This window comes from Chiroxiphia lanceolata, chromosome 5 (assembly GCF_009829145.1).
Source record: "Chiroxiphia lanceolata isolate bChiLan1 chromosome 5, bChiLan1.pri, whole genome shotgun sequence".
Classification (NCBI taxonomy): domain Eukaryota; kingdom Metazoa; phylum Chordata; class Aves; order Passeriformes; family Pipridae; genus Chiroxiphia; species Chiroxiphia lanceolata.
Genome location: NC_045641.1, coordinates 58,993,935 through 59,015,118, shown reverse-complemented (window position 1 = coordinate 59,015,118; position 21,184 = coordinate 58,993,935). Strand labels below are relative to the sequence as shown.

Sequence of the window (21,184 nt, the reverse complement as noted above, 5' to 3'; positions counted from 1 at the left end):
AGCAGATTCCAGAGACATCTGACACTGGGATGCATTTTCTTTTGTTCACAGTCTTCCTACATGTGTCCTGCAAGAGAAAAAGGCACACAGGTGTCTTCTGAGTAGTCTCAAAGTAGCAGGAGATGGGCTGTGGGGTGTACTGCTTTGCTGTCTCTGCTGGTTGGGTTATACTGAAAGTTCCTCACAGGTGCCTGCATAAAATTGCCTACTTATGTACAGACCATATGTTTGCCATAGTGAAAATAGAAAGTGAGGGACATCTTGGAGGGTAACTGTTGCCCAACATTAGTAATAACCAAAGCAAAACTGTACAAAAAGTCGAATCTAAAAAAAATGCTCAATAGACAAGTAATGAATGCTTTTAAGAACTGTAATTAAACTTAATTTAAGAGAATTTGCAGCTGTTTTTGTGACCAGAAGATCTCTCCATACACCTTTGTCATGATTTTATAATTTGCCTGTTTTAAACACCATTATTCCCGAATTGATAATTTGGTTATGGCACATGGTTTCAGACAGGGTAAGGACCCTACTGTACTGGGCAGTTCTCAGTTGCTCCAGAAACAATCTCAACTAAAACTCATTCATAAACTCCAGAAAGTCATATATGAACATTCTAACAATTTTTTTTTGTCTAAAATTAAGCACTAAACTACTTAGCATTCCCCATCTTTAACCCTACTACCTTTGTCAGTTTGCTTATAAATCTTGAAACAACTTTATGAACTTTCTTTTCGGAAAGAGAAAAATCTCAAATGTATTTTTTCACTTCCTGTATAGAGCCTTGCAAACCCAAAACTTTTGTCTCACTCATCCAAATTTACTACATAAGCTTTATTTTTATACTGACCCTAACAAACATGGTAAACTGAACCACCTTCTGACCAAAGAAGCACAATGTGCATCACAAGATTTAAAAAGAGAAACTAGGAAAACTATATGCTTTTCCTCTTTTTAATGCATTATCTTTATCCTCAGCCAAATACTGGAATAGGCTGCATTACCACTTACTTACCATTTACTTATTCTCAAACATCCCCATTTCCCAGTATTGAAAGAACAGAAGGTATCACAATTCACGTGTAGCAGGTTCATGACAAATTTGCTAGAATGTCTGGAACTTAAATTGTGTTTGAAGTCCATGTGTATTTACATGGGAGTTTAAGTAATATTGACTCTGCTTAGTACAGGGCAAATTGCATCAGATTCTCACTATCTGGAGCACTAAACCAGTCCACTATCTGGCAACAGACACCCTTCACCTCTGAAGACTACAAGGCAGCAAGAAGAGATTCTCCCAGAAAAAGTGTAAGAGTTCAGTTCTCTTAAGCTCTCTGCTGTACCTGTATCTAAAAATAGCTATGAAACTGTGTTACTATGTTCAGTTATAAACAGATTGTTCAGAAGTATGGAATATGGATTTATTAAACAACAAGATCCAGCAGGAGTAGCTAGAAAAGACATTTTTCTTCTTATCAGATATAATTGCATTATTCGTGAATGCCATCTTTTGGATGTTCGATCTTCTTTGCAAAGGTGATGCAATGTAAATGTGCTATCATTGACCTAAATTGATTTTGCCTTTGCAATACCTACCTCGGAGATAATGAAAGAAAGAATTAATACACTTCTGTGCAGGATGTAGGTAAGGAATTGTCCTGTATTTTTCCACAACCCTTACATTCTTTTATCCTGTGCTGTTTTACAACCTGTGTGGATAACTGAGGCATCCCTTGTATCAGGTCTTAGAAGTATAAGTAAGATTATTGATGAAAAAGAAGCGGTGATGTTACCACTTTTCACCTTCCTTTCTGTCTCAGCATAGAGTCCCCATGACTCTCTTACTCCTGTATGAGGGAATATGAGAAGTGGGAAGATATCCATGTTTTTTTTGACCTAGTTATGCTGTCATTCTCCACTGACCACCCAGCTGACAATAGTGGTCAGCCTGGATCATGTTAGCTGATATTATGAGACAGGATGTTGGATACTGTTGGACAGTGTTTTGATAAATATTTCCTTGCCATCTACTCCTACAGTGGTCATCCTTACCATACAGTTAAACCAATACAGTTTTCAACTTTCTGTTGAACTGGACAGTCATCAAGGCGAGAGTTTTCAAACACAGCAGACCCACCACAGTATCCTCTATTAAAAGAAAATCAAAAATCATTACCTACTCTTCCAAACATTTAAGAAATTGATATGAAAATATAGGGAATATGCTAATAGATCTGCATCTTATGTAGAAACCAGAATAAGTTACCTTCTGAGTTTATTCCTATTTATCAAAACATAAATCATTTAGACCACTTTCTGGAATAAGTCTCTTCTCAGGACAATGTCACCCATCCCCAATTAGTTATTGAGATTTTTACTACTTGGGTTACTAAAAGGCTCTTTATTTAGATGCAAAACCATAATCTACTAAGACTTGAAAGGCTTCTAACATATGGTGGGGTAAAGGAGAAAGCACAAAATTCCTTAAATTACATGGTCTGATATATGCAAACCTTAGACAAGCAGGAAGAGAATAAATGCTGCTGTCAGTGGCATGGTGGGTTGGGCAGCATTTGCTTAGGGTGACCAACATCGTTATGAGTGGATACAAAATTATTACAGATCTCTGTAAAGAGAAATGACATTTTTAAACGCTCATTTGCAAAGTGGTAAATGTACAGAAGTGGATAATTAAATTTAAAAGGCATTTTCCAACCACAACATTAGCAGGATTAAGAGGTTACACATTAACCTAACAGCAAATCCCTCCGCTATGTCTTTTTGCAAACAAGAGCGTCTGCATTTTATTTATCCAGTGTTGTTCTGTGCTTCAGGCATTCAATATGATTGCATTGCATATCACAGACTGAAACAGAAAGAAAAGAAAACAAAACCCCACAAAAAAACCACCCCAACACTTTAGAAACTTCGTGAAAGACGTTCAGGACTTCATGTGTGGAGGACATTGATGTTATGGATAACATGTTTAAAGTCTTGAAAAGTATTAAATTTAGAACTGAACCTCATTTACACTAAGAAACAAGAGAAAATGTCACCTTAGTGATTTGCCTACAACCTGAAAGGGCACCACGAACCCTCAGAGATTTTTCTTGTTTACTCTGACTGGATCTGCAGCAGGGAGCAGTATATGCCTTAGCATGTGCTACTGCTTTAACTTCTAATATGAAAACCTCTGAAAATCACTATCTTGGACATCATTCCAGCTCAACTGAAGGAGCCTGCTTAGAGATGGAAAGTCACTTGCCTGCTCTTTGACAAACCCCCTCTAAGATGAAAGCATCTGGATTGGGATCACACAGCTGTTTTCTTCCTCACTGCCGATTTCCTTTTGTGGTTTTTGTAGAGTAAGAAGGGAAAAATAGCCCACTGAGAAGTAGTTATATCAAAGCATCCTAAGCCTGTTATATCATGAACAGGAAAAAAAAAAAAAAAGGACAAGCAGACAATCTTTTTTTTTTTTCCTTTTTTTTGTTCCAAACATTTCCTTTTAGATGTCTCTTTGAAGTCACAGGCTTATAGTGCGAGTGACTGAGAGCAAGGAGCTGTGAAATGCGCCTTTGAGCCATAGATTTCTCAAAGAGTATCACAAGGAGTATATGACTGGGGTACACGACATCTGCAAATCAGCGTGGTGTTACTGAGGCTTTGTTCAGCCTCAAACTCTGAGAGCTGTAGAGAGCCATAAACTTTAGCAGGGCAAAATCACCTCCCATCCTGGGTCTACCTTCCCACTTGTGTTTTCTCACTTCCACTGTATGCAGTGATTGTGTTGGTGTAACTAGCTAATGAAGAAATTATCAAATACACACATAAATTCTGTATACAATATAATTGTTTATTATGTGTACATAAATTAGGTAATGTTACCATCTTCTATTCCAGCTATTGCTCTGTTACTACTGGGTACTTTTGTATTGATAAAAATATGCTGCCACTTCTCTGTTGTAGTAAGGTCATCCCTTCAAACTACTCTCACAAAACATCACTCGTCATACTCTCTAGAACAATTCCTGCTCAGATGGATCTGATTCGCTTCATAATCAAACACAGAGATTAGCAGAATACTTCAGTCTTGATTAGTTATGTCTCCTGATTTTCCAGTTTAGAGTCTTCCGCATTTCTCATCCAGAGCAATATTCATTACTTCTCTTACATAAGGGCTATTGTATAGAAGATACTGTGCCCCACTGATAATTCTCAAACATGGAGAAGAAATTGTCTCTCATCATTTCGGAACAGTCAGTGATGATGTATCAGTTTCTTACAAACTTCAGAGAAAAGGTATTGAATATTAGGACTATTTCTGTAAGTTCTCTGGTAGAAATATTAATTTCTAGTGGTAGGGTAGCACCAGAGTGTGCCATTACAGCATCGCTTCCTGCCAGACCCCTCAGGAGATTTATTTGAGACTGCAGGAATCCTTTTTGTCTTCCTGCAGTTTAAAGTGCTCAGAGAAATGGGAGCTGAGCATTGCCAGCAAAGGGAATAACTGTTAGGCAACAAGGTGAGAAAAACAATACGGTGTGACCTAAGGAAAAAGGACAGCCAGAAGACCACTCTGAACAGCAGAGATCTGATGAACAAGATGAGAGAGACCAGAGAGGCTGAAGGATAACAGGTGTTACACTAGGCAGTAAGGTAAAATGAAAAGGGAAATCAATAAGTGGGAAGAGCGACATGGTTCTGTCCCAGACCTATAGGTTACAGATCAGGTCCGAAAGCAAAGCTGCTGCAAATATCTGAGGAAAAAGTGTCACTGCTAGGGAGAGGAGATGCTAAGGCAGCACTTAGTGATACAGCCAAGAGCAGGGGAAAGAGATATCAAGACAACTCGAATCCCTGCAACATGACTGCATGGAGAGCTGAGGCTGTTTCACAGCACTGAACTGTGCCTCAGCCAGTTCAGCTGAGACCCCTCACTCTAGGGGTCCCTCAAGTTCAGCCACAGTTTCCTTTTGCTGTTTACTTTATGTAATTTTTTTCCATTATGTTTTTGAACATTGTACTCATCCCCAGGGATGACGAGCACAAATATAGAAACCCTATGATAAATGCCAGCTTCACCCAGAGATAAAAATCTGAATCCCAATTGTTTATCAAAATCTCATACCTTTTGGAGGCAGACCCTTTGTGGAATGCATTGTTAATGGTCCCAGCCCCAAGGTCATGGCTTTGGTGCAGAACTCAACAAGAAAAGAATGATAGGAAAAGGTGGAAATAAGTTCATGTCCGCAGCATATATAATAGCACAGAAAACAACAAAACCAATATACTGGGGGAAAAATCATCTCTATACAAATATTAAATACTGGGATTCTTGATTACAAAAAGAAAAGGAGACATTTTTTAAAAAATCATTTCTATTCTCTTCTTTAAAGGGGTTATGGAAGCCAAGTCTCAGTGAATGGCAATAGATTTAAGAAATTAAATGTTTGAATGACTATCAGAGGTGAAATTTCAGAACCTCAAGTCATGTCAGTGTTTCCACAATACTGTTCAATGAGCAAGGCATAAAGAAATGTTGGCCAATCTCTCTGTGGGCTGTAATGGGGAAATACAGACATGTACTGAAATTGGGGTCAGTGAGGAATTTCTACTGAAAACAGGCATTAAGGGGCGATAATTTGAAGATCCAAGTGAATACTCTTGCAGAACTCTTTCTCTTGCAGCCACCCTTGCTTTCTTCTCATTAACTTCTTTTCTTTTTCATTCACACCTCACTCTTGTCCCCATTTCCTCCCTCTTATTTTCACCCCATTTATTCTTTTCTCTTGCCCCACACATCCTTATATGTCTGTCTTTAGGCATGTATTTGTGCTCGTCAAACAGGTTTGTGCTGTGTGGAGGCACGTTGCAATGCAGCAATCACTGCTGAGTGATTCTGTTGTTGTTGCATGGCACAGTGGGAGGGATTTAATCTCAGACATGACACTTCAGGGACTCAGAAGATTGATGGAGGAGATTGTTCCCTAGGTACATTAGTAGACAGTATTCCTATCTAGATTTAATTTTACTTTCCATACGTTTGCTTTACCATGAAGTCCCAAATTAAGGAGTTGTTATGTAAAGATGGATTTAGATTCAGAGTAGTGGACCATGTAGGTGACACTGCAGAATAACGGTGTAAAGTGGAACCTCAGAAAACAAAATATATTAGTTAGTAATGTTTTTCTCCCTAAACATTATTGCTGTGGAAAGGTCATCTCAGATGTAGAAGTAGAAACAGTAAACTTGCAGACAATAACAGACAAGCCTGCCAAATGTAGGGAGAGAGTAATGTACACCATAATTGTGGAATTTCAGAACATTAATGAAAAGATTTTGAGGTCCTCAACACCAAAAATGAGAGAGGAACTGGCTTCCTGCAAATCATTCTAGAAACAGTCGTGTTGAAGCTGATGTGGTGCTTCTGCCATGACATGTAAGAGGTTCTGATGCAGTAAAATATAACGTCACAGTCTCTGAATTTCAAAATCAACCTGTTTGTCTCTTTTAATTAAAAACTCACCTTTGACTTAGAATAAAATATATAAGAGACATCAAGTGTATTTATCACAATCATTCTGTGGAAATTTTGTATCACATAGACTTCATTGCTAAAGCTACAAGACCAGTTGGCAAAGTGCAGAACTGTGCATAAAATAATGGTCTGCTATTCTCTATCCTGTGCTAATTAAAGCTCCTCAGGCTTTTAGTAGTTTTGGCTTCAAATAATCTGGTTTAGCCCTTCTGAAACCTTGCATTTCAAATGTTCCCAATATTTTATTTTTGTAGTTATTCAAGAGAGGTCAGAGTTTGGTGTGAGCAACCTTTGCAATGTCTCCTAAAAAATCAAAATTATTAGAGAACTTTAGAGTATTTGCTTATGAATTTTAGTCTTCCTGGCCCAGTGATGCTGAGTATTATTTTTACAGAAGTTGCACGCTCAGAGACAAGTCCCCCAGTTTCTAGTAATCAAGTTAACCTTCTTAAATATGATATTATTTTTTAACGTAGGATAAGGGCTTCTTTTAATGACATAGTGAATTATTCATATGCAAAGCTAAGGTTGTTTTCCTTTTCAAGGTTAGTTGCAGCATGTCAAGACCAATATCTGGACCCACACACCAGAACCAGATTTAGACATAGACTTCTTAAGCCTGTAATGGAGTTGAAAAGTAGTTAGTTTGCAGTTATAATCTATGTAATTAAAGTAGGTATCAGTCATTTAGTGAAACACTAAAAGCACAGTCAGAGACTTAGAAAATATACGATAATGTAGTATCTATGAAAAACTGATAAATAAATATTTCCTTTCTTTGGCAAGGAAAATGAAATCTTTGAGGTTCTCTGTTCAGAAAAGGGAAGATGATCATATAGACCCACAGTAAACATTCGTAGCTGTGATCATTATATATTTATAATTACCTGTAGAAAACACTTAATTTGAAATTTTAAATGTCTTTATAAATATTTTGTTAGGTATTGCTACCATCTTTTCCATCTTTCACAAATTTTTCTCAGACTGCAGAATGAGCTTGGAAATGTAGATTCTGATTTGGGAATTGAGGTGTCACTCCTTTCTGGTACAAATTCTTCCAGTATTTCACTATCACTGCCTCAAATGCAGTTTACAGTAATACAGGCATAAAAAAGATTTAGCTGCCCTCTCAGAAACAAGTTTGAACTTCTGTTCAATATGTGCTTATTTGCTTGCAAAGAATTTGAGTAATTTCCTTTTATATCCGAGTTGGCGTTCTTCTCTATGCTTTTAATCTACATCCTTGGTAAGCTGTTAAGTAAGATGGAAGATGTGTAAAAATCCCCAAAATTAATTGACACAGAAGCAGAACAAACTAGATTTTCAGGCACTTGAGAACTTCATGTAAGACTGACCATGATAGGTTTAAAAGAATTTTAAAAGCATTTGTTGAGTGAAGAAACTGTGTACTGTCCAAAATCGAATATAGTATCATCTAAATATATCACCAGTGAATCTGATCATAAGTGATCATAAGTGAGTGAATAAGAAAATCCCTGGTAAAAGCAATGAACTGACACCATTTACAACCAAGGGAAAAGGAAAGATTTTCTTTAACTTCAGTAAGAGTCTCTTTGGGCCCTCAGTATGTTGATATTCCTGTCAGAGGCCCTATTGAAGGCTGCAAAATCTCTGAAGAGCTGAGAGAGTCTTCATGGGTTTATTCAAGGTCCCAAAAGGACCTCCATGACTCGGAGGGATTTGCAGAGATTCACTGAAATGTCACAGCATCTTTTCTGGACTCACTGTCAGGCTGAGGGGGTTAATCAGTGGTTCTGTGAGAGACCTTCCCTGTACTGTGTTGTAGTTCCCTGTTATTTTTTCGTGACCAATATTCCTTCATGGCCATGTAGAAAAATAATAATTAAAGCCAGGAAAAAAACAGAAAGAGTACAGGTTTGGTTGTTGTTTGCTTGAGGATTTTTGTTGTTTTGTTTTGAGAAGATTGTTTGTTTGCTTCTTTTTTGGGGGGGATTTTTTTGAGTTCTACCTACACATGTTCTAAATGAGACAAGCATTACTCTTATGCACTGCCTTCGGGTAAGAATAAATTCTGGTTGGTTTCAGTCAGCCTTCCCTCTCCTCTTTCATTAGCTTCACCACTTGTCACTCAGGGACATTGAGGAGCTCTCATAAGGTTTTTCTCTTTAATAGCACAGGCATGATGGCTGATATGAGGATAATGAAATACTGTGCCTCCAATCCGTGCTGGGCTGCAGAGGGAGCACTTAACTCTCACCACGCTCTTCCTTTTGAGAATTTATCCTTGAATCTAATGATCTTCAATTCAACCTTAACAGAAACTTTAATAACTCTTCTGCTGAGGTAACCTTTCTCAAGGCTGAGGATAGGTTTAATTTTAGTCTGAGTTCTAGTAGGAGTATTTTATCTAAAACACTTGAAGTAGGTAATTATAGCCAAATAAAAATTTTCTTGTTTGAGTTGACTGGTGTGAGAAGCTTCAGCCAACTTCCAGCAACAACAGTGCAGCACAAGGAGGAAAAGTGACTTACTGAAATCTGTTGCTTTCATCTCCTTTTTCTAGTTATCCTACAACCTCTGCAAGTGGAAATCAGTATAGGTCCATCGATGAAATGTGTACATGGCATGACCCAGTCACTAGTTTTTTACCTTTTGATGACATCAAGCCACACTTCTGACCCATTTACGACATAATCTGAAACAACAATTTGAGTTGGATGGTGTCCAAAGCGATGACTCAATAATTGCGGCTGCAGGGGATAAGCTCAGGCCTAAACATGTTTCTGTGCAGTGGCTTCCCCAGTCTAACTGTGCTTTTTCATTCAGACTGTTTGCTATAATAATATTTAGATGTAATGGTTTCAGATTTTCATCAAATTTTATCTCTGCTCACTAATTATACTAAAACGTAAATTGCAATAAAATGTGTGGTTCCTCCACCTAGGAGATAAGTAAGTATCTAAATTTTCTGGAAATGTCTGTTTTATGTGGTAGCTGCCTATCTGTGCCTCTAGATGGAGATCCTCTCCATTTAACTCAACCCTCTAGAGAAAGTTGTGGGATGCTTCAATAAGAGTTCCATTTTGCTTTTCATACTCTGTAGACTAAAATTTACTTTTTCATCTGATTTCTGGTTAAAAAAAATTCTTTTCATCTTAGTAACTAGACCCATTTCACAGTTTACCTGGGGAAAAAAAAAAACCAAACCAAAAAAATGTTATTCTGTTCCAGCTTTAAAGAGCAAGAGCATCCTTAACTATTTTTTTTACCTGAAGTGTAGTGGTGAAACCCTCTGACTTACAACTACCATTCTGCAAATTCCCTCTAGTATGTAAGTACCTCTGACAGGCTGAGGTGCACAGTAGTGCAGGTGGGACTCAGAAGGAATAATATGGACCAATGTTTTCAGTAATTTTTATCATATGGGCAACTATATCATATGGTTCTATTAAAATGGAGGGGAAAACCTTACCATAACTTAACCAAGTGACTTGGCTATTTTCTTGCTATTTTGGGGCCAAGAGTGTTTTATATATAACCATAACAAGAGTAGGAGGCATATGAGTGAAAGTATCTTCTCTACTCCATAAGATAAAAATTCCTTTTTGTGGACCAAAACAAGCTAGATTAAACTATGCCTATTAAATATAATTTTCAGGTTTTCCCAATGCATTAAGAAGCAGAATTTAGCTTGCAATGATATCAGCTGCCTAAAGACAGAATGCAAATTCTCTCTTAAATACACAGGTCCCGAAACACAAAGGCATATCTGCAGCCAAAATTATACTTACAGAAAGATAATAAATTAAGTGCCCTAGTAGCAATGGATGACTATCAGCACGACAACAGTAACGGTAATAGCAACAGTACCAATATATTGGAAATAATTATCCAGATCTTTGACGAAAAACTGCTCTTTTGTTGTTGTTGCTACTTCCCAAAACCAGAGAGATTATTAGACTATAAGAACAGCAGTAAGCAATAACACTAACAATAGCACTGAGGCAGCAGTGCTGATGCCAGCACTGACACCCACTCATGTACAGTCCCCTGCTGCTTTTGGGAGAGTATTTTTATTTCTGACTTATTTCAATTGCTGTTAGAGGCACAGTGTTAGTTTGCTTTTTTAATGTTCTTGGCTCTGATCTATTTGTTTCAAGATACCTACAGAAATTTTTTATTTTGCTCCTACATATCCTTCACAATGAGATGGGAAAAAGTAGATCCAGGTAGGCCCACAGGATATCTTTTTTGTAGGAAATCTGTTGATTGAGATAAACAAAAGTGCATGAAAATAAAGAGAATGGACTATACTGAGACACTAACAATTTGCAAAGATGTTTCTAGTTTCAAAGGATTGCAGAAAGTAATCTGTGTGGTGAAGATTTTAGTCTTCAGGTATTTGGAAATTTTCTGAAATATATTTTTATCAAAAGCCTAGATTCTACCTATATTCTCTCTTAAAGTCCATAACAAATTCTGACTAATGGATTTAGGATATTTTTCATAGGCTTAGGGATTTTGTTTTTCTCTTTTCACTTTCACACTGTGGGTTTAAATGGTGGTAGGAAGAAATTTAGAATCAAAACCAGTGCAGTTCAGGATAAAAATCAGTTCAGGAAAAAAGATCTACTGTTGCTAGAGCAAAAATCAAATCTATTTTACATAGGTGTTGGTTGAAGAGGAACTAGATCAAAGAGGGGAAGTTAAAGAGTATCTTACTTTTGCTTGAGAGTTGGATGTTGAGAAGTGCTCACAGTGGAAAGACACAGAGATTCCTGGGTAATCCCATTTAAATCACAAATATAACTTTCAGATACAGATCATTAGTTGCCTCTTTCATGTCTTGACCTTCATATGATTTCAGAGAATTCAAAGAAGACGTTAAATCCTTACCAAATTTAACTTGTCAATAAGGACAATACAGAGGAAGGATTTGTCTAACAAACTTTGGCAGGCATGGTGTATCAGCCACTTTATTCAATATACACAACATTTCTATAGTCTCTTTTGTGACAGATGTTGGAGATACATTTTAAATTTAAAATTACAATGATTGGTATAAGATTCACCTGCACCAAATAGATGCATTCCTGTCAGGGTAAGTGGAAAGCACATCTAGCAGGATGTAGTATTTAAGTACCTGCTGTTTGAAGATCATGATCCTAAGGGTGATATGTAGTCCTTGTCCCTTCTCCTTTACCTCCCATTTCTGCTAGTCTGCTCCTCACTGCCTGCAACAGAATAGGACGAACACCCTCAATAGCAACATTTTGTTTCCTCACACTCACTGCAGTTCCCTTTTACAGTGAACCAGCTTAAAGCCTTCACTCATCAGACCTGTTTCTCTGTTCAACACAACTGCTAGGGAGGTAAATGAAGGAAAACAAGGCATACTGTGGCTGCCAGCATGCTCTGAGAAGATTTACTTCAGCCTGTGTCAGCCTGGACTAGGTTTCTCCTAGTGGGTGGTATTGGGGGTCCAAGTCAACCCACACGTGCTCTGCTTCTTCCTGTCAACTGCTCACTGCAAAAAGACCCGGGATCACATCAGGCCAACAGTTTATGCACCATATCGTCTACCAAACCCCCCAGTTCTGCCCCAAACCATCACCTAGTCAAAAGATGGGAATGATTATCAGTACTATTAATTCATTAGAGGGAGAAACAACTTCACTGGAAATATTTCCCAAGTACATATCAAATATAAAACAGTGAATTATTTTATATGTGGATTTCTTGGCTTTGAACACTTTCCATGTGGTGATTATGGTGTTTCCATTCCACAGAGTCATATATATTTTGAAATATATTTCAGAAAATGAACTTCGTTGCTTTTCAGGTCACAAGAGACATTCCTTGCCTTTTCTGGGTATTCTCTGTTTAGCAAGAACGCACTTAGTATAGCAGGATAAATTATAGAAGCCCATGGGAGTCAGTGCCATATTGTGCAACTCACACAAACACCCATGGGCTTGCAGAGGAGAGCTCTGTTTGTTCAAGAATAAGATCTGGTATTTCTCATGCAGGAGGTCATATTACCTTGAAGTGCCTCTGCCCCTGTAGCTCTGCCTGATGAATAACATCTGCTCCCATAACAACTGCCTCTCCAGCAGGAGAGATGGGCTCTGTGGCATGAAAAAAACCAAAAGCAGTCCACAGGCAGTCCTCTACCAAGGCAGCAAGCGACCACAATAAGAAACAGAAGCCTCTCTACGTGCCTGATTCAAGCCCTGCTGGAGCCAACAGGAAAGAGTCCAGAAGATTTCAGGGTGTCTTGATTTAGGAAACATGCACACCGCTGTCTCTGCTCCAATAAGGGTGGTACTATCAGCAGCAACAATAAATGTCAGTCGAAACTGAATGTTTCTCCAGTCCTTTGCCTTCTTGTCAAGATACACAGCAAAACATGGGTCACTTTACAACGGTATTGATGCAAGCAAAGGAAGTTTTTACTGGAATTAGCAATAGCAGATATGTTTTTCCATACCTAAGAAATCTGTAATTGTCAATGTGATTTGCAGTCCAGAACTAGCAGCCTTCTTATGGCAGGAAAGTTTCGTGCAACTAGAGGTCACTGGGCAAGGGACTCCTCTGCTTTGCTTCCATTCACATTAACACACTGAATTCCTATTCCCAGCAAGTAATATCAGCCTTTAGCTTTCATCTCACTCCTCCCATCCCAGATAACAAAATCAGGAGAACTTATATTGAATTACAAATATTTCCAGTGCAAGTGGGTAAAAATTTCACCTGAAAAGACCTAGGAATAAAGTTAGCTGGGAGACGGTAATTTGGTTTCACAAGTTTCCAGTTTCTAAAACAAATTATTGTTTTTCAGTGGAATGAAATGAATTTCAGAACATTTTGTCAAAAATAAATTGAAGAGAAATGCTTGTTTTCTATCATAAAGCACAATTTTTTCAGCTCTGATCCTCTCTCACTTAATTCCATTTTGCTTCCCCACTCACTCTCTGTCACCAGAGGTAGCTGCAGAACCCTGGATCACACAGACTTTTCAGCTGCATTTTTTTTTTAAATCAGTACATTTCTATGTGTTATTTTGTTTTTTTTTCACTAAAAATGCATTCTGTTAAGAATGTTCATAAACAAAGCTGGTTGGGAGAAGTTAGCTTGTCCCAAAAATTGATATCTGACACATCTAACAGGATAACCAGCAGCTCATTTGTGAAGCTCTGGGAGAAAAATACACTGTGAAGTGCTGAAACAACAGTCCTATATATTATAGGTGTCCTGTCTATTTTTTTGCACAGAGCATAAATTTTGTTACATTCCATTCAGCTTATTCTTACTGTACAAAGCACAGATTTAACCGAAGAATTCCTCTTCCCTGTTTTGTCCTCTTGACCCTGACCCCAAGGATTCTAGGGATATACCTGTGAATAGATAGCAGGGAAAAAAAAGTGTATGTAGCCTTACGTTCCTCTATTCACTTCAACATGGAATTGACAAACAAATCTTAGCTGTTTTTGAAAGCAAAGGCAAATGCATGAGTCCCACATTCTGCCAGCTGTATTTCTTTATGTATAAATTACAAGATTACAGACAGAAAACCTTTACCCTGGTATAGCGTTTTGACTTTTCCATGGAGACAGACTTGCTTATTTTCCTGGGAGGTCAGAAGGGTTTTTGCCGCTATGCTGACATTTTGCATCATCTTCTTTCTTTTGCATCTCAAAAAAAAACCAATAAAACAATCAAACCACAGTTCTGAAATGGCGGTAAAAATGCATTGTTCCTTTGGAGTGACATGGACTGCGTATGTCTGTGCATCAGCAAGTTAGTCAGAGGGACCAGAAGAGAGTTCTTTAACCCTGGTTGTATAAAGGAGCCAACCTAAATGATTTTTTTGTCTTCCTTTGATTGTACCATCATGTCTAGAAGCTCTTTTTTTAAAAAGTGATGCCTTATGGTTGGGGAAAGAAAGGAGAATACTTTAATTAGAAAAAAATCTAACTTCTCTGTCACATCTGGCCTTTATGCCTCAATAATCCCTTGAGCACAGCTCATAAGTAATGAGCACTCAGAGACGGGCTGTACAATTCCAGTGCATTCTATTGACTTCCAGGAGATGCACAAAAGGATAGTACATATCCTGAAGGCAAAAGAATGTGCCATTTTCTTAGTCTTCTATCAGTCATATATTGCTAGTAGTTTAACTATAATTTATTGAGTACTGCTGGTAGGCTATGCAAGGCACAGAAAGAATTATGTGTACAAACAGAACTGATTTTTATCTTTTCTTTATTTATCATTACCCTGTTACCCATTTCCATAGACCTTTTTTTGTAGCTTCATGTGATACAGATTAAAAATACTGTGATTTGAAAAATAATGAGAATTGTACAAGCAAGCAAGCATCAAGCAAGCATCTAGCAAGCATAATCTCATCACATTTAAAAAATCAAAAAAAAAATAATGCCTTTTTCAGGTACAAATATTCAAAAGTATGTAAAAAATAACTTTAATCTCACTGAAATTGAAAAAAAAAATAAAATAAAAAATGTATCTAATGTGTCTAACTAGATAGCCAGATGCTCAACTGAGGTGAGTTTACTTATTCTGTTGACTTCAACAGGCCTTCCTTTTTTTGTTTATCGACAGACTAATTAGCTTCATGCAGGGCCAAAACCTTTATATTTATTGACCAAAAAAAAGGGACTGCAGGGTCAGAAAAGTAGGGGGAGACATGACATAAGTTTGCTTGTTCCATAAATCTCACAGAAGCATGCCCAAGTGGAACATGAAGGAAAGATGGAAACAGAAGTTGCCTTCATGTGATCTGGCTCCCAGTAAATCACAGCATTACTCTGCCTTATAAGAATGTCATACCCTCAGGTCTGGACTTTTTTATTTGGATTAGAGTTTGAAATGAACAGTCAGTAAGAAAGAAAACAATATGCAGATTGAATTCCAAAATATTCGAGTCAATATTAGCTTTAAAAAAGAATAAAGAGTAAAAAAAATCATCAGAGAACTTAAAAACATAGATTCAGCTTCAAATGTGTGTCTTTCTTACCTGTTTAGAGGCAGCCTATTGTTATGTTATTCATAAATGGATATTATATGTTGTAAGGTGTTTTCATTATCCAAAGCTGACTGGCTTTTCTGAATACATCTTCTATCTTCAAACTCTTTCCAAGTAGTTCTTCTGGGATCCATTTCTTAAAGTCAAAGAGACTAATTTCCTGATGGTAACTATTTTCTTTTCTTTTTCTGCAGGTTTAAGTGGTAACTGGGTATCTTGTTAGCAGAACAGCAATGAATAACTCAACGTACATAAACTCTTCCACTGAAAATGTGATGGCTTTGGAAAGCCCCTATAAAACTGTTGAGGTGGTCTTCATCGTCCTGGTAGCAGGGTCTCTCAGTCTAGTCACCATAATTGGGAACATCCTGGTCATGGTGTCGATCAAAGTCAACAGGCACCTCCAGACCGTGAACAACTATTTCCTGTTCAGCTTGGCCTGCGCTGACTTGATCATCGGCATCTTTTCAATGAACCTGTACACCCTCTACACTGTGATAGGCTACTGGCCCTTGGGGCCTGTGGTGTGTGACCTCTGGCTGGCTCTCGACTACGTGGCCAGCAATGCCTCTGTAATGAACCTCCTCATTATCAGCTTTGACAGATACTTTTGTGTCACCAAGCCTCTGACATACCCTGTGAAGCGGACCACTAAGATGGCAGGCATGATGATTGCAGCTGCCTGGGTTCTGTCCTTCATCCTCTGGGCCCCTGCAATTCTCTTCTGGCAATTCATTGTGGGAGGAAGGACTGTCCCAGATGGGGACTGCTACATCCAGTTTTTTTCCAACCCTGCTGTCACTTTTGGCACTGCCATTGCAGCCTTCTATTTGCCCGTTATCATCATGACTGTCCTTTACTGGCAAATCTCTCGAGCCAGTAAGAGCAGAATAAAGAAGGCGAAAAAGGAAGCTGCACAAAACCAAGATACAGTTTCCCCCAGCCTTGTGCAAGGTAAAATAGTGAAACCAAACAATAACAACATCCCGACCAGTGGAGATGGTTTGGAGCACAGCAAAATTCAAAATGGAAAACCCAGTGAGGAGACTGTGACTGATAACTGTGTTCAAGCAGAGAAGGAGAGCTCCAACGACTCCACCTCTGTCAGTGTGGTAGCTTCCAACTTGAAAGAGGATGAAGCTACCAAAGATGCCAAACAGGCTTCTGCCTCCCAAGACCATCTCAAAGTGGAGAACTCCAAGATGACATGCATCAAGATAGTCACAAAGTCCCCAAAGGGAGACTGCTGCGCCCCTACCAACACCACCGTGGAGATCGTGGGCACGAACGGGGAGGAGAAGCAGAATAGTGTAGCCCGGAAAATAGTCAAGATGACAAAGCAGCCAGCCAAAAAGAAACCACCCCCCTCTAGAGAGAAAAAAGTGACAAGGACTATTTTAGCCATCCTCCTGGCCTTCATCATCACCTGGACCCCATACAATGTGATGGTGCTCATCAACAGCTTCTGCACATCCTGCATCCCTAACACTGTATGGACCATAGGCTACTGGCTCTGTTATATCAACAGCACCATCAATCCTGCTTGTTATGCGCTCTGCAATGCTACCTTCAAGAAAACCTTTAAGCACCTTCTTATGTGTCATTACAAGAATATAGGAGCTACAAGGTAAAAATAAGAATAAAAATAATTATGGAAAGGGTGAAGAAGTTCCAAATTAAATTAAAACCCCACGATGCTACAGCACTTTATGCTCTTCTATGGAATGTGCAATCCAGGATGCTAGTGGAAATCCTGACACGGGGCATCAGCTCTACCCCTGAGAACTACACTTAAAAACATTTTTTTAATAATTGAAAACAAATCTTTAGGACATGGGTATGTTTGAGAAATTGTTCAAGGATGTGGACTGGAGGCACAGTTCCTTACTTTCTGAGAGTATTCTGCAGAAGGGCTTTAGAGTCTACAGTTTTTGGTCATTCTGTGTGAAACACTTGTTCTTCTTTTTTCTTTCTTTTTTTTTTCTTTTCCCCTGTATCCATTTAACACATTTTCATCTAGAGAAAAAAAAAAAGGGGAATTTTAATAATAACTGTGTGGAAGAGGCATAGGAGTATAGAAGATCATTGCATAATCCAAATGCATCACGGCAGACATTTTCTAAAGTTCAAAGTTGTCTAACAGTTTTTTGCCACTGTCATGTGAGAAGCTTGATGTCGGGTACATCGTGATGAAAGTTATGTTATGACACCACCATTTCCAAAACTGCATCAATTCTGCAAGTGTACTTATGCTCAACACGTAATCATTGCCTAACTTGTATATCATTCGAAGTCTGCAGCTTGTCCCATTCTACAGGCTTTTGTTCTGTGACTACTTCATCATGTCAGGATGAAAGTGAAAAGATGTGGTCTCGTCCAGATTGCTACATCCCAAGACTACTTCAGCATCCATGTAAACCAAAGCTTTTGAGACAATTTTGTTCACTTTGTTTGTCACATAATATCAACGTGTGGATTTGTCTTTTACCTCCATCAGCCTTTTCTTCCTGTTTGTACCTTGTCCGGGGCACAAAGACTGAATATCAAAAGTTGTAAATTCAAAGGTCTCATACAATCAGCCACCATGGCGGTCAGACAAAGGGTCTCAGCTGAAGAATAGAAATGAGGTTGTTACTAGGAAAATGGAGCTTACATCCTTTTAAAGTTGGATGTACCGATTAAGAGGTATGTTGAGGCTTCACAGAATGAATAGATAATATCAGATCACCATGCTCTTGACCCATCAGAAGATGATTATGATGAATGTATTGAGGAAAAGAAAAAGACAGAGTGATATACCCACAGTGTCCAAGTTCTACCTAAGCACTTAGTGTGGGGTCCTTCCTGGATGTATCCTGGAGATGTTACTTTCTGGAAAAGGTGTTATCTAAATTGCCTTTTACCTCCTCCTTAGTAACTAACTTCCAGGCACTAGCAAAGGTATATTTACAGATTCTGTTACTCAAAAAAGCATAGACAGTGTCCTGAGAGTCTGTCTTCTGGAGTGAAAGCCACCCACCAAATAAGACATCAAATCATTCTGTTATTTCATGCTACCACACTAAAGTCTTCCAAAATGCATTTCAAAACAGCAGCCTCTGAGATTACAGAGCAATTAATCTTGCAGATTTAAGTTTTACATTTGACAAGCTTATTGGAACACAGTGTCAAAGCACTTTGGCAATATGACAATTTTCATGTTTTGTAGTACAAGTTCCCAGTAGAAAGTGAAAATGAGGAGGATTAAACCGCAGTAAATTAAGGCCACGCTAAACTCAGGATTAATATGTCTTAGTATGCAGTCATTGATTTTATACCTCTAGTGATTTCATCCTAGTATAACTAAGTGTCTCCATACAGCCAAGGATCTAATTTTGCAACCCTCACTTGCCTTGAGTCATATTTACTATCACTATTTTCATCTTCCTGCTTGTAAGGAAGAATAACTCAATGAAAAACTTGCTGCTTGCCTTTCAAAACTACATTCACTAGGTTTATCTTGACAGGTCAAAGGAAAGACTTAAACTATCATTTCTAGGTTATTCATTCTCTTACAATGTTAAAAAATCCAAATAAAAAAAAAAAAACAAAGATAAAATGAAAACTGTTTGATTTCTAAACCTGACTTCTTTGGAAAAGTTTCCTAAAAGAAACACACCTGCTTCTTTCTTTAAGCAAGTGCTGTGGGTATCAATAGTACAGGTACTCAAATTGGGAAATATTGGTTCGTATAGTCTTATTTAATCTTTTAACTCCATTTTTCTGGCAGGTGTGCAAATCCTTTATTCTCCCATTTGAAGCTGTCTCTTGCTCATAATGAATTAATCTAGCAGCTAAGGACACCTCTATAGGTTAAGTGCAAGATATACATTACAATTATACCTCTTCGTCATGCAATGGCACTCAATACCACAGGAAAAAACTATTTTGGGGCCAGCATTCCTGAAACAAACAAGCAAACACAACCCATCAGTTTGAAGCTTTCTGACACTTTTTCTTAGCATGATCTCCTCTTTCGATCCTAAAAGACAAAATGCTTTGATTTGTATTACAGTATATTTAAAAACTTGCAGGTCGCACAATCCTCTGTGTTTCCACCTTGTAACAGTTTCATGGCACATCCACATTTGCAGACAATAAAACAATGTAAAAATAGATAATAGAATACATCTATGTGTGTATCCACAGGCATGCAAACACACACCCCAACATAATTTATATACATGGAAAATATCATCTAATATTCAAAATATTGCATGGGATCTTGTTTGTGTGCTCATACTGTTTACCCCCTCCTGAAGGCAGAGAAGAGGCAGAGTCTGCCCTGAGATATTGGGAACCTCTGGAATCTTCAGCTGGATGTGGCTCAGTAAGATAAGAATGTGATAATTGTTCAGAGCCACAAAATAATTTGTTCTTTTCAATATCCTTTGAGCTCTCATGTCTTTCCTTTGTGTCCAAACCACATTCACCAGGTTTCGCTTCCCTTCTGAGCGATAGTTCTGCGAGATCTAGATGTCGGTCTTGAAGAGCAGCTCTCCCTGGGTAACTTCTCCAGCTCCCCTGGCTGTCACCTGCACACCATTGGCCCCGAGGTCCCAGGTGCCCTTCTACAGGAACTGCTGCATCTTCTCCTTGGGTTTGGCCAGAACATTCCACTGGCACATCCACATCATGTGTTGCACTGGCAACTTTTGTTTCACATAGAAATGGAGCAAACTGTGCACTTGATTCAAGAGAAAAAAAAGCAACCAGTCAAACAAACAAAAACCTCGCCACAAAATGACAACCAACGGCAAAAAAACTGCAGCCAGAGCTTCTTGCCCCCTCTTTTTTTCCTATTTACTATTTCCAGAAAGAGGCCAAAACTTAAAAGTTCCAATCAACCTCTGACATTAACCCTGCTGCAGCAGGATCTCTCCCATTGGCAACCCATGGGGAGTGGCTTGTACTGTCACAGGCCAGCCCTACCTTCACTCTCCAGAAGAACAGCAGCCTGAAGATATGTCAGTTCAGTGGAAAAGAAGGAAAGAAAGGAAAGAAAAGAAGGGAAAGAAAGAAAAGAAAGAAAGAAAAGAAAGAAAGAAAGAAAGAAAGAAAGAAAGAAAGAAAGAAAGAAAGAAAGAAAGAAAGAAAGAAAGAAAGAAAGAAAGAAAGAAAGAAAGAAAGAAAGAAAGAAAGAAAAAGAAAGAAAGAAAGAAAGAAAGAAAGAAAGAAAAAGAAAGAAAGAAAGAAAGAAAGAAAGAAAGAAAAAGAAAGAAAGAAAGAAAGAAAGAAAGAAAGAAAGAAAAAGAAAGAAAGAAAGAAAGAAAGAAAGAAAGAAAGAAAGAAAGAAAGAAAAAGAAAGAAAGAAAGAAAGAAAGAAAGAAAGAAAGAAAGAAAGAAAGAAAGAAAGAAAGAAGGAGAAAGAAAAAGAAAGAAAACTGAAGTAATATCAAAAATCTGTTTTCCAGTGAGAACAAAATCTAGGAAAAAATTCTGTCAGTGTTCTTTCTATTTGGGATTTTTCATTTGATTTACTAGGAATCATAGGATCCATTCAAAGATAGTGAAGTATTTCAATGTTACCTGATGAAAAATAGTCCCGATGAAACAAACATATCTATACAGGT

At 38.1% G+C, this 21,184-nt stretch overlaps 1 protein-coding gene across 2 annotated transcripts; it reads left to right on the top strand.

Annotated features, from left to right (window-relative positions):
- Nucleotides 1-1,178: 1,178 nt before the first annotated feature.
- Nucleotides 1,179-20,659, top strand: CHRM2 (cholinergic receptor muscarinic 2). Of its 2 annotated transcripts, XM_032689273.1 has the most exons (3): nt 1,179-1,308; nt 15,767-17,199; nt 20,048-20,659. In XM_032689273.1, exons 2-3 carry the CDS (start codon nt 15,806-15,808, stop codon nt 20,070-20,072), a joined length of 1,419 nt encoding a protein of 472 aa, XP_032545164.1. In that variant the 5' UTR covers nt 1,179-1,308; nt 15,767-15,805; the 3' UTR covers nt 20,073-20,659. The 2 variants fall into 2 exon arrangements, with proteins under 2 accessions (XP_032545164.1, XP_032545165.1); XM_032689274.1 differs by lacking the exon at nt 20,048-20,659 and having other exon boundaries at nt 15,767-17,254.
- The last annotated feature ends 525 nt before the right edge of the window (nt 20,660-21,184 follow it).

Bases quoted from the DNA above. Each gene is read 5' to 3' on its own strand.
- CHRM2 (XM_032689273.1), top strand. From the start codon at position 15,806: ATGAATAACTCAACGTACATAAACTCTTCCACTGAAAATGTGATGGCT. The intron at 17,200-20,047 runs GTAAAAATAAGA...CACATTCACCAG, and splicing joins AAGAATATAGGAGCTACAAG to GTTTCGCTTCCCTTCTGAGC.